This window comes from Podarcis pityusensis (assembly GCF_964106645.2).
Source record: "Podarcis pityusensis genome assembly, chromosome: 11".
In the NCBI taxonomy this organism is placed as follows: Eukaryota; Metazoa; Chordata; class Lepidosauria; order Squamata; family Lacertidae; genus Podarcis; species Podarcis pityusensis.
Window position 1 is genome coordinate 29,764,142 of NC_138036.1, and position 13,045 is coordinate 29,777,186.

Below are 13,045 nucleotides of genomic sequence, written 5' to 3' on the forward strand. Positions count from 1 at the left end.
GCCCTCCCATAAGGCAAGCTGAGGCAGCTGCCTTAGACAGCAGAACACCAAGAGGCAGTGCCCCTGTGGACGCCCTGCCCACTCAATTGTTGATGGAGAAGTGGTGGCTGCAGTTTCTAATGAGATGAATTGCTGGGATAGATCAGTCGACAGAGCATGAAACTTTTAATCTCAGGGTTGTGGGTTCCAGCCCCACATTGGGCAAAATATTCCTGCATTGCAGGGGGTTGGACTAGATACCCGAAGTCCCTTCCAAGTGTACAAGTCTATGATTCATATTTGAACACTAGTGATAGGACAGCATCCTCAACCTAACCACACCTGAGGTCAGCAAAGTAACTGATCCCACTTCCAGATAAGTACAGTGGTGCCTCGCAAGACGAAATTAATTCGTTCCGCGAGTTTTGTCGTCTTGCGATCTTTTTCGTCTTGCGAAGCACGGTGTCGGGAAAGTTTTGGAAAAGCTTCAAAAATCACCAAAGTCTTTAAAAACCTCAAAAAAGGCTACCACACCGCGTTCTATGAGTTGCTCCTCGAAGTCAAGTCGCAACTGTATTAACGGTGTTAAGAAAAAGGAAACAAACTTGCAAGACGTTTCCGTCTTGCGAAGCAAGCCCATAGGGAAAATCGTCTTGCGAAGCAGCTCAAAAAACAAAAAACCCTTTCGTCTAGCGAGTTTTTTCTCTTGCGAGGCATTCGTCTTGCGAGGTACCACTGTATAGGAAAGCAATGCCTCAGTGGTGCTGAAAAGTACCTAGAAAAGTACCTGGAGTACTGTGTCCAGTTCTGGGCACCACAGTTCAAGAAGGACACTGACAAACTGGAACGTGTCCAGAGGAGGGCAACCAAAATGGTCAAAGGCCTGGAAACGATGCCTTATGAGGAACGGCTCAGGGAGCTGAGCATGTTTAGCCTGGGGAAGAGGAGGTTAAGGGGTGATATGATAGCCATGTTCAAATATATAAAAGGATGTCACATAGAGGAGGGAGAAAGGTTGTTTTCTGCTGCTCCAGAGAAGCGGACACGGAGCAATGGATCCAAACTACAAGAAAGAAGATTCCACCTAAACATTAGGAAGAACTTCCTGACAGTAAGAACTGTTCGACAGTGGAATTTGCTGCCAAGGAGTGTGGTGGAGTCTCCTTCTTTGGAGGTCTTTAAGCAGAGGCTTGACAACCATATGTCAGGAGTGCTCTGATGGTGTTTCCTGCTTGGCAGGGGGTTGGACTCGATGGCCCTTGTGGTCTCTTCCAACTCTATGATTCTATGATTCTATGATTCTATGAAAGACTCCAGTGCGGAAGAAACCCTATTGTAAGCAGCACATATGTTCCAGAATTTGGATAGCTGCTGCCAGTCAGAGTAAGGTAAAGGTAAAGGGACCCCTGACCATTAGGTCCAGTCGTGACCAACTCTGGGGTTACGGCGCTCATCTCGCTTTATTGGCTGAGGGAGCCGGCGTACAGCTTCTGGGTCATGAGGCCAGCATGACTAAGCCGCTTCTGGCAAACCAGAGCAGCACACGGAAACGTCGTTTACCTTCCCGCCGGAGCGGTACCTATTTATCTACTTGCACCTTGACATGCTTTCAAACTGCTAGGTTGGCAGGAGCAGGGACCGAGCAACGAGAGCTCACCCCGTTCCGGGGATTCGAACCGCCGACCTTCTGATCGGCAAGTCCTAGGCTCTGTGGTTTAACCTACAGTGCCACCCACGTCCCTGCCAGTCAGAGTAGATAATGATAAACTTGATGGACCACACCAAGGGATTGTCACAGCACGCAGCAGTGTCCTATTGTACTATAGCTGGATACTCAGATTCATAAAATTGCAAAGCAGAAATCCTATGCACACTAGGTGTTTTTTTGGTGAATACTGTATTTGCATTTAATGGCACTTAAAACCTGCTTCAAAGGCCTATTGAAAATCTGCCCGTGTATCTTTCCAGATGTGATATATTTTTCCCGGAGGATGCCGTCTGCATTTGCTAGCGCTTTCCTCCTGCTAGTCCTAGAAAATTATATCCCTGGTCCTGACTGCAAAGTCCTCTTGGGAAAACCTCAGCACCTGGGAAAGGCACTATACTACAGTGTGCCTTATCTTGTGTTCTCAATACCAGGGGCCTCGGAAGGGTTAGCGCCTGAACAAAGTCTGCGCAGGTGCTTTTCCTTTGAGCGTTCATGCTTCTCTTGGGAATTCCAGTGAAAAACCAAGACTCCATTACGTCCTGCGGCATCTAAATGCAAAAAAAAGACCTCACACCCTTTGTTTTGCACGCTTTGAAGTAAACATTCAGCAACCTCCCGGGATACGGTAGTGTCCCAGACAACAGCGCACTTTCCCAGCGATACCTGATGAACTGATAAGCAGCACAACCTGCGCACCTTCTGCAATCAGGGTGAATGCACATCAGAAGAAAACGGATCCAGCGAGACCTGTATTGTATCTTTCCTAGGGGTTGCCATGGTAACACCTCTCCGGATAACATGATCTAAAGGAGGTCCTGGCAGCATTCAAAATTTTCATATTATGGGTTGTTGTTTTTAAATGCGCAGACTGAAATATGAAGGTGTCACCAGTCACTTTGATGTCGGGCAAGACCAACGAAGCCAGATTAGAATCAGCTCCTCGGGCAAAAATATTTCTCTGTTCTACCACCCGAACACCATTTAAGAAGAAGGGCTATAGCTCAGTGTTCATCCACTCTGCGTGCAGAAGGTCCCTGGTTCAATCCCCAGCTTCTCCAGGAAGGGCTGGGAGTGTTCCCTGACTCAAACCCTGGGAGCCACTGCCAGCCAGTGTAGACAATACAGGGCTAGATGGACTAGTGGTCTGAGCTGCTATAAGGCCGTTTCTTGTGGAACTGGAGAGTAGCGTGTTTCTGCTAGAACTTAATATGTGCAAAGCACATAGGAAGATACCAGCCCAGACTATGGCTCGATCTTCACTATACAATTAAAGCAGTTTCACACCACTTTCAACAGTCATGACTTCCCTTCCAAAGAATCCTGGGAAGTATCATTTGCTAAGGGTGTTGAGAGTTGTTAGGGAGACCCCTATTCCCCACACAGGGCTATAATTCTCAGAGTGGTTAACTCTCAGCACACTCAACAATGGGATTCTTTCGGGGAAGCCCTGCCTGTTTAAGTGGACTGCTCTCCCAGGGGAAGTTCACCTGGTGCCTTCATTGTACACCTTTAGGCGCCAGGCAAGAATGTTCCTTTTTAACCAGGTCTTTAGTTGACCTAATCAACATCCCATACCAATTAAAATGTGGCTCTTGGGGGGCATTATTATTGGGTTATTGCTTTTTATGTGGACCGCCCTGAGACCTCTGGGTATAGGGTGATATATGAATTCAATCAATCAATCAATCAATCAATCAATCAATCAATCAATACTGCTTTAAATCTATAGAGCAGATGGGGCCTATTTGTCTAGCCCAGTGTTGTCTGTCTGGAAATGTCTCTCTAGGGGCTTGGATAGAAGCTGTTTGCATCACTTGCTCCTTTCGCTTTGCTGGAAGTGCCATGGACTGAACCTGGCTCCTTCTACATACAAAGCAGCTGTTCCACAGTTGAGTGACATGTTCTACCTCCCCCCCCCCCAAAATGCTCTACCACATAGCTGTGGATTTTCCATCACACAGAAGGCACCCAAGGGAGAAAGTCAAGAGCATTTCAAGGAGACTGAGGAACAAAAGAACCAGACAAGCTCTAAGCATCAAACCCTTGGCTGCCGTTTGAGTGAGCAAGTACAACTTCGCACGGCCTGCCTCTCTCACACACACAAAAAAGCACAATGTGTCACCCAGACGACACCGTCAGCCTGAAAGTGGAGCAGGAAGGCCTGCTGTCACCATGCTTTCCGCAGTCAGCTTGGACGTGGTACAAGGCTCTGGGTCCGATCCAGGCAGCAGCAGCTGGTCGCACAGCAGGCTGTTAAATGCCACAATGAAAACAGATAGTTTGACAAGCACTAACTGGGAGCAACAAATCAGCAGCTCAGGTGTGGGCAACTTATTTCGTATCTTTATATTTATGTGCTATGAAAGCCTCCAAGTCCAGGGCTTTCCTGGCTCTGCAGCTCTCTCTCTCTCTCTCTAAGGGCCAACTTTTACAACCCATTGTCACTCGCGTTGTAGGCATGGCTCGTAACAATGCAATCTGCCTCAGCCACGCAGGCCAGAAGTTTTGTACATTATGAAAATGCCTTGGGGAGCAGCCAAGGGTAGCAGCACCAATATTTGTAAACAGTGCCTGCCATTTTCCTGGACGAAGTGTCATAACGATCGTTCATATGTTTCATTTATGGTAGCTTTGTCCCCCCCCCCAAAAAAAAGTCTGAAGATAATTGGACTTCTATTTTATACCTATAAATTGGTGGAAAGCATTGGGCAAAATACAATTATCAAGCATGAGGAAGAAAGTTTTCTGCCCCCCCCCCCCAATGGTGAATGTGGCTTCTGAATATATTAAGTCTTGTCTCACTATCCTTTTAGAATTGTTTGGAAGAGTTAGTAATGGGAAAAAACAATTCAGGGATAGTATGATAAGAATTGGGAAATTTTAGTGACAAACTTTAGCTATACTTAAATGAGTTTCAACTTTATAGGACCAAGTATTTTTAAAATGAAAGCAGTTTTCTATTCTTCTTACATTATCAAATATTTTATAAAAAGCATTCTTAGTTGGTTTTTAAATTTTATTATTACTCCCTATTGTGTACAACATGCATTATTAGTCTTGTTACTCCCATATTCCCACTGTAATGTTTAAAATGTTCTTACTATTCTTCTTTTACATCCCTTTTTAAAATTTCCATTATTTCCCAAACTTGAAATAAAGAGAAACATTTGTGTCATTTTCTTCAAAATGTTAAAACAATTTTACAGGTAGCCTTTCATCAACTCCCCCCTCCTGCCTCTCCATAAGCTTAATACAAACGTAAGACCATACAATTCACAAAACTCCCAATAAAATACCACTCTCATATCAAGAAGCAAGAGAAAAACCCAGTTGTTAAAATCAATGAGAATTAGCACAACTAGCAGCAAAAGCTTTCCTTAAAAAAAAATAAAACCCAAAATGATCTCCTTTTTTTAAAGTTCAAAGGGGAGGGTTTCTTGATATTGTTCTTCCGGGACATCATTGCATAACCTCAGGACAGAACACGGAAAATCACTCTTCGGTTTCCAAGCTGTTCCAATCTCTGTGATCAAGGGGATTTGATCAAGGCATTTAAATCAGGCCTTAGTGGGTGGCACCCATTGTCTGTGTTAATTCTGAGCTCCAGAATTATTGCTCAGAATAGTGCACACCTCATCATCTCATCTGGAAACATTGGCATCAGGCACGCCTCACAATCCCACTTTGTAGAAACATAATGCTACCTCTGAGGAGAAGGGGTGGGTAGGAAAAGGATGACATGGGTAAAGATTTTCTTCTTCTTCATTTGAGGCTTAAAAGCAGGAAAGGCAGGAGAGACACCCACACCTCTTGACTATGTTTCCTAGGGAAATGCTTTCCTTTCAAAGGCTGATGAAACGCTGTAACTTTGTTATCGGGTCAGTATATAGTTCCAATAACCATGTGGCCTGCAATTAGTGGTTTGTGATTATAAAACCACAGCTATTTCACATGCAGCATCTACAGGCAGAAGGTCGGCCCAAGACATGTTGCCACTTGCAGTAGAAAATCCTCAAAGCACCTTCCCAGCAAGAATTCATAAACATCTTTGTTGTGATATAACGCAGTAGTAGTCAACACCTTCCAGGTGTTGTTGGGCTACAAGTCCCACCATCCCCAACTATTGGCCATACTGGCTGGGTCTGATGGGAGATGTAATCCTTGAGGACACCACATTGGCTACCGTTCATGTAATGGCATTCATAACCTTCTGCCTGAGCTGCTACCTCCAATTTAGTGGGATTGGCTCTAAAGAAAAAGCCATTCTTGTGTTCTAGTCCATCATGACCTTGAGGAGGAGGGGGACCTTCATTCCTGTCAGAAGTTCTAGAAGAATAACCAATTTGTGTCTTCCAGATGTTTTTCCAGACTACAGTTCTCATCAGCATGAACTAGCATGACCAATAGCCAGGAATTATGGGAGCTGTAGTGCAATAAAACCAGGACGACACTACATTTTTTACTCCTGTGCTGGAAGGTTCAGAGATGTGGTCTATGTGTACAAGGTTCTATATGTGAGATGGCACAGAGACGGTAGCCCTGTTCAGTTCACATGGGCAGGGGTGTACATATATAAGCCTTGCCCATAACTTCCCTGGGATCAACAGCTGCTCTTGATACCTGTGTGTGATTAGTGCAAAGGTTTTTACAAATTGGTTCAAACCCACTTAGAAATTCATTTGCATGTGGGAACCTTGGCTTACTGGGGTTTCTGATCATGGAGAGAGTTTCCAAGTGTGTTCAGTGGAACATGCTTATTAAACACCCTTTTCATGCTTTCACTCTAATTGCACAAAGGTCTGAAGAGGTGCTAGTACGCTCAAGGATGTTGTGGGCTGGGCTTGTATATGTGTCCCTGTTCCTCATGCTAGCAGCTTCATGTTTTGCATGTTCAGGCAAACGCTTGAACATGGCTAAGGAAGAACTGTGAAATCAATCAGGGATATGTCCGGGTACAGTGGTCAGAGCCTACATATGGGACTATGATAGGCCAAGCCATCTTCCCCTATGCATTCACTGGTTGGTTGGTTGGTTTTTTAAAGGACTGTTATAAACCTTGAGTACAATAGCTGAGATATTTTTTTCAGTAGGAACAATATGCTTGCTAGCTTTAGGCTGCAACCCTAAGCACACTTACTAAGGAGTAAAATCTCATTGACCTAAATGGGACTTTGTCCTGAGTAAATATGGTTAGGATTGCATGAACTTTGCTTACATCGTCTGTTAGGAATGAACAATAGATCCCCGCCCCCCGCCAAATCTTGTTACAACAGGGATTAAATTCAGAAAAGGCTACCTTGCCCTTTTTTAAAAAAATAGCTGTTAATGCCATCTTCCCTCTGCTCATCTAACTAGTTGCAAAACTGCTTGTGGTTTTATTCCATCGCTTCCAAAGTTACATTTAGATTGGATTTTAATTTTTCCCCAATCTGCTGTAGACTACCTTATTATTTTGTTGCATTATAGAAATGGAAATTGTCACATTTCATCTAGCTCAACAGTGCCCCCAACAGCCTAACAGAAAGAGCTAGACAAAGCTGAAAGCAATTCTTTCCAGTTCTGTATTTTAGTATAGCCTATGAAGGTTGAAAAAACCCTCATGTCATGTTATGGGCTCAGCCCAGCTAGCTAATGCTTATACTAATGCCAACATTTGTACAGAAAGGTGCCAGAATCTTGTAGTCAAAATTTCTTTATTAATTTTAAGATAACTTATCTTTTACCCCTTCTCCTTCCTTACTGCCCTGTCCTAACCTAGTGGTTCTTCCCACTTCAAGCAGGTTAAGAGGGTGTGCGTGCGTGCGTGCGTGCGTGCGCAGAGTGATCCTATGTAGGTCTGCTCAGAAGTAAGTCCCACTGAGTTCAATGGGACTTACTACGATACAATAATCTTTATTGTCATTGTCCCATACAGAACAATGAAATTGAAAAAATCTACATCAGACATTCAAAAACCCAACAAGCCTGCTATCCCAGCTATCCCAGCCTGGTTAGCCCCCTAGAAACTCTGATACCCCATAATTAAATACAATATACTCCCATAGAGACTACCTTACACTGCATTTAAAACCAAAATCGCATTTGGATAGCAACTGTTTCTCAGGCGGCTAGTCCTAGTCTTTATAACCCTGTACCTTCTTCCAGAAGGCAGAAGCTGAAAGAGATCATTTCTGGGGTGCGCACTATCCTGCACTATCTCTGCAGCTTTCTTGTGACACCTGGAAGCATAGATTTGATCCAAGGTGGGAAGAGTGCACCCAATTATTCTCTACGCAGTCTTTACAACCCTGGACAAAAAAATTTTCCCCCTGACTGTGCAGCTCCCAAACCACACACACAGACCATAAGTTAATACACTCTCAACAGTACAATGGTAAAATGCCATCAACAGGTCCTTTGAGAGATTATTTTTCCAGAGAATTCTACCAGGTAAATGTGGGCATGGTTGAAGCCTTAGGAGGGAAGAAGGCAAAAATTGGTGGCTGAATGGTATAGCAAGCTTTTCTAAAGTGCATCTGGGCAGCAAAAGGTCCTGGGATAGCATTGCAGTATACATCAACTGAGAGGTGCATCCCAGGATCCATTGTGACATTGCACAGGGTGCTGGAGGCACACCCCTCAAAAGCTGCACTGGCCTTGGTGGCTGTGCATTCAGTCCAATAGGGGCATCTGGGAGGATGATGAGGTGGTTGCTGCTGGTGAAAGAGCGTATAACCTCCCTGAACACTCCAAGGAAGGTAAGGATATAAATGTCATAAAGCTAAGAATATAACAGTTAATGAGAGGGGGATGTTGGGTTGCTTAAGTCCACCTGAAGCTTATATGTGTGCATGTTTTAATATTTCTCAATTTACTTTTAGATTTCACTCTTAATTTGTCTTCCTCCATTGGGCAGCTTATTATGACTTTGAGACGGCTGAGATCTCCTTCTAGCTCAACAGCACACCCATCAGCTCGACAGGCGGAGTTGCAAGAAGCTTAAAATGTTTCAGCTGTCGCTTCAATACCATGAGGGCATTACTACCACCAGGCAGCCATAAGTTGACAGCATCAACTTTACGCTTCCCCCCTCCCAACTTATCAGAAACTGTATTTGAAACTTGGGAGAGTTTAAATAGCATCTTCCAAAACTGTACTAAGAAAGGGAAGAGGGTATCTGTGCAGAGAAGAAAATAAACATCTCCACTGTACATATGACTCTTCCCACATGTCACTGGTTTGGTACCGAGATTTGCACAAGCCTTATTGCTACTTCCTAATTTTAACCATTCACGGTGAGGGGCAAGACAGCAACCAAATCTCATAAGAGAGAGATGACTTCCTGTGCAAGAGGCCTTGTCACTAACTACACGTTAACAATTACCGTATTTTTCCGTGTATAATACTAGGTTTTTTCCCTTAAAAATAATGTCAAAAAGTAGGCGGTGTCTTATACACGGGTACACCCCCCCATTTTCTTAAATCTGAGCCCCCCAAAATAGGGGGCGTCTTATACACAGAAAAATACGGTATATGCCATTTTCTCCCTTTTAAAACCCAGGTTGACTGAGAACGTGGAACAGGAAGAGGAACATACACAGTGTCTCCACCAAACCTTATCATGATCAGCCAGAGGTAAGAATGGACTCCACATGCATACAGGTGTGTTTGTGAATACTCTGTAGGCATTATTGGAAACTCTTGATAAAATCAAGGCTCCAAATGGAACATAGAGAGTTGGTTCTCACCTTCAGCTGGATGCATGGAGGACAGATGCAGACTTCCTCCCAGGGGCTCCGTCACCCTGGAACATGCAAGAAGAGATTTCTTCTCTTACTTGGACACAGTAGTGCTGTCAATCAGGGCAACAGTTCAGGAAAGAAATCCGGGGTCCATTCACCAAAATGAGCAAGGGGGCCCCAAACGCAGTGGGGCTGGCTAAGCACATTGTGATGTGAAGTACATTGCCATCTATAGAGTTCCCCAGAAGATCCCCACTCTAAAATTACCTAATGGCACCACTAGAAAGGAGGGAGAAATATGGTTCATTCCTCTCCACCACCAATTAAAATACCTGATTTTCACTTCCTGAAACTATGCTGGAACTGAATCATAACTATCTTTCAATATTTACACTTCTTATTTTTCAATGCAGTTCCTCCCATCAAAGAAATGTACAAAGGGTACATAATTAGGGGAAAGTGTGTGTAAAAATGCAGCTATTTGTGGTGAAAATAACAGACACAGATGCATTTATATTAGGGGGAACTGCTTGCAAAAACATGTATGGATTTGTTAAGATTTGCCCATCCTTCTGCAGCCCTGCTTGGGTCCAGTGCTCACTGAGGTGAAAGACTTCTGCCGGGTCTGTTCCACTGAGATCACATGACTGAATGCTCCTTCACACAAAAACTAGCTTGGGTTCAAAGTATCTGAGATAATGCCTTCCTCTGAGTCAACCTGCCTGTGCATTAAGATCAATGGAGGAAACTCTCCTGGCAGCCACTATATTTAATGAGATGCATAGTGTGGGGTCATGTGGATGAGCCTTTTTGGTGGTGGCTCTGCATCTGTGGAATGGCCTTCTTAACAAGGTGCACCTCGCCCTAACTTTAGAGTCAGATACGTCATTTTTACTAATGCTGCTAATAATGTTTCTGCAGCTTGGTGCTGATAACGGCAAGGTTTCAGGTTCGATCCCTGTGTAGGACAGCTGCATATTCCTGTATTGAAGGGGGTTGGACTAGATGATCCTCAGGGTCCCTTCCAACTCAACAACTCTATGATTCTATGATTAGAATTATTTAAACATTTTGCTTATAATGTATTATATTTCATATTATCTTATTTTTGTAAACTGCCCTATAACTATTTTTAGTGAAGGGCAGTGTAGAAATCTCTGATAAATAAATAAAATACTAGTTTTCTATGTGCATGGAATTTAATTGCTACAGAGACATATTCAGTCATGTGATCCCTCCCCACCTGTAGTCTTTAGTGATATAACCCACATGTAATTCACAGACCAACATGCTTGACCCTGTTTTATTGCATGCTTTTGAAAAAAGCATCATGGCTGCTTTCTTTTTTACTTCCCATTTATTTAGAAAACTAGGTCTCTGGACCAAGTCTTTAGCTGACACAAAAATAAATGGGGTCCCACTGGCTGTAAGCCTGGCAATGATCTGCCTTTTTAATCTTTCACTGCTAAACAGAGGGGGGAATGTTTTGTTTTTTTAAGAAACTATTAAAATATCACTGTTTATAAAGGAATATTGGCTTTTGATGTGGTTTCAAATCTCTGTTAACTTGTTATTTTAATCACGCAACTGAACATTGCTGGATACTTGTTTTTTTATTTCAAGCTGTGGCTTCTCATCTGGAGATGAAGCTCTTTTTTTATGAGAAATTGTTAATAAGTGAGTAATAATGCAGCCAACTCTCGCCATTCCCACTGCATTCCTGAAAACCCATCTCCCATTTCATCTCCTCCACAGTCAGCTTCTAGCCTCGTCTGAGTGACAGAACGTTTTTCTCCCTCTGCTGGCCATATTGCATTAGGAACTCTTATTATACCTAACAGCCTACATTGGAGTAGACACTGGGGTCACGCACAGGGGGTGTTTTTTTCAGCCGGAACTCAGTTCCAGCACCTCTCAGGTGGTCACCATTGCCATTCTAAGAGAACAAAGGAGGCGTTCATGCTGAGCTCCGGCACCTCTTTTTCTAGAAAAACAGCACTGGCCATGCACATATGTGACACTGCACTGCAAACATGCATATGTGGTGGGGAAGCAGCACTGATCTACTGGCCCTGCTCCCAGCCAAAATGCGTTCAGCATAATTTGCGTAAGGGTAACAGACATCCATACAGTAAGCACAATCAAGGAATTCTGCTTTTGGCAGAGTTCTCAGTTGTGGAGGTTGTGCTGATCAGTCTGAGGAATAGGGGCACCATCTCATTCTCCTTATGTGCATTCAACATACATACTTGTAACCTGCGTGCAATCCCAAGGTGACAGCCTCCCTGTGTCACGTTCTACTCTCTTTACCTAACAAATGTGGCTTCGCTTACCCATCACGCTGTCAAGCCCTCTGGCAGCATCAGCAGCTAATGATGTTGCGCAGGGCCTGGGAAACGCACAGCGTGAAGATATCACATCACGGGCAAGAGCTGGGGGGAGGGGGAGGGAAACCACACATTACAGGGGAGAGGGGAGAAAGTGCAAAACAGGTGTGTAATTTTCAAGTCATTCCATGTCTCCCGCAATGTGCCGTTTGGCCCTAAGGCTGTGTAGGGACCATTATTTCTGCGGAGAATTGGAAGCAACTTGCCTCTTGCCGTTACCATGACAACAGCCCCCATCCTGATTCAGTAACTTAACAATCGTGCAAAAGCAAGTGAGGCAGGTGGGAGCCTTGCTGCAGCTAGAACAAAAAGCAGCTAAAAATGGGAATCCCAGAAAAGGGATTAGAAATACAAGCTAAAAGCTTTGGGGGCAAGGCCGTCCTAAGGTAGCGTGAGAAAAGAAAAGGCAGCACATCTAAATGTCAAATCTTTATTTCCTGAATTGTCCTGAAAAGGGGCCAGTAAGGTCCAAAGCATGTTGGAATGATAAATATGTTTTCACCTTTGCTTTTTTGCCACTATTTGCAGGGCAGTTATGGCAGGCTAGCTGCAATGGGGGAGACAGGAGAGGTGCGTCTGTGTGCTATAAAAGGGGAGTGCATCAATCAAACAAAAATGAATGAAAATAAATTATATGTTCTTGGAATGGAAGGACACAGTCATAGCACAGTGCAGAGTGACTTGATGATTAGAGAGCATGGAATTTGGACAGCATTCCAGATGCAAATGTTGAACATTTTCTATAGGATCTAGAGAAGCTCCTTGAAAAGAAAGAAAAAAATCCATTGTGTAAGTCTGTAATGTTTGAAGCTCACTGTTTGCCATACAATGCTTGCTGTGGATTTTGATGCCACTAACATTTGGAGGTGACCTGCAATTAAACCCCACAGCAATTGTTAAAGAGAAATTTACCAGAGCCTAGGCCCAAACCAATCTTTCCGCAATGCGCAGATTACAAACGGCTCTTCGGGGAATTTGGAAATAGGTTTTTAAAGAAAATGTGTGTTTCATCCGCACAATGAACACCAGCAAGAGCAATTTAAGTGTTCCTTGAAACCCTGCTCTGCTGTGACGTGACTCACCTTTGGCCTCACCTTCATATGGGACACTGCCCACCAGCTGGCTTTTTCCTGCTTCCCCAAATTCATTAAGTATGACCCCCTCCATTAAACTGCCTTTATATTAAGCTTTGAAGTTTTGGCTGTGCAATCACACGCATGCACATGGTCCAATTGCTATTCTTCTAACAA

At 43.8% G+C, this 13,045-nt stretch overlaps 1 protein-coding gene across 13 annotated transcripts in view; it reads right to left on the minus strand.

Annotated features, from left to right (window-relative positions):
• The window catches only part of ARHGEF28 (Rho guanine nucleotide exchange factor 28), a 126,197-nt gene that overhangs the window by 5,419 nt on the left and 107,733 nt on the right, over positions 1-13,045 (minus strand). The window contains exon 36 of one of the 13 annotated variants that reach the window (XM_080972232.1): positions 9,430-9,470. The exons of the other annotated variants lie outside the window; for them this stretch is intronic. Within the exon in view, the coding sequence (XP_080828358.1) occupies positions 9,466-9,470 (5 nt within the window). The 3' untranslated portion in view covers positions 9,430-9,465. Of the gene's footprint in view, positions 1-9,429; positions 9,471-13,045 lie in introns of those variants that run through there. 13 annotated transcript variants of the gene reach the window in all.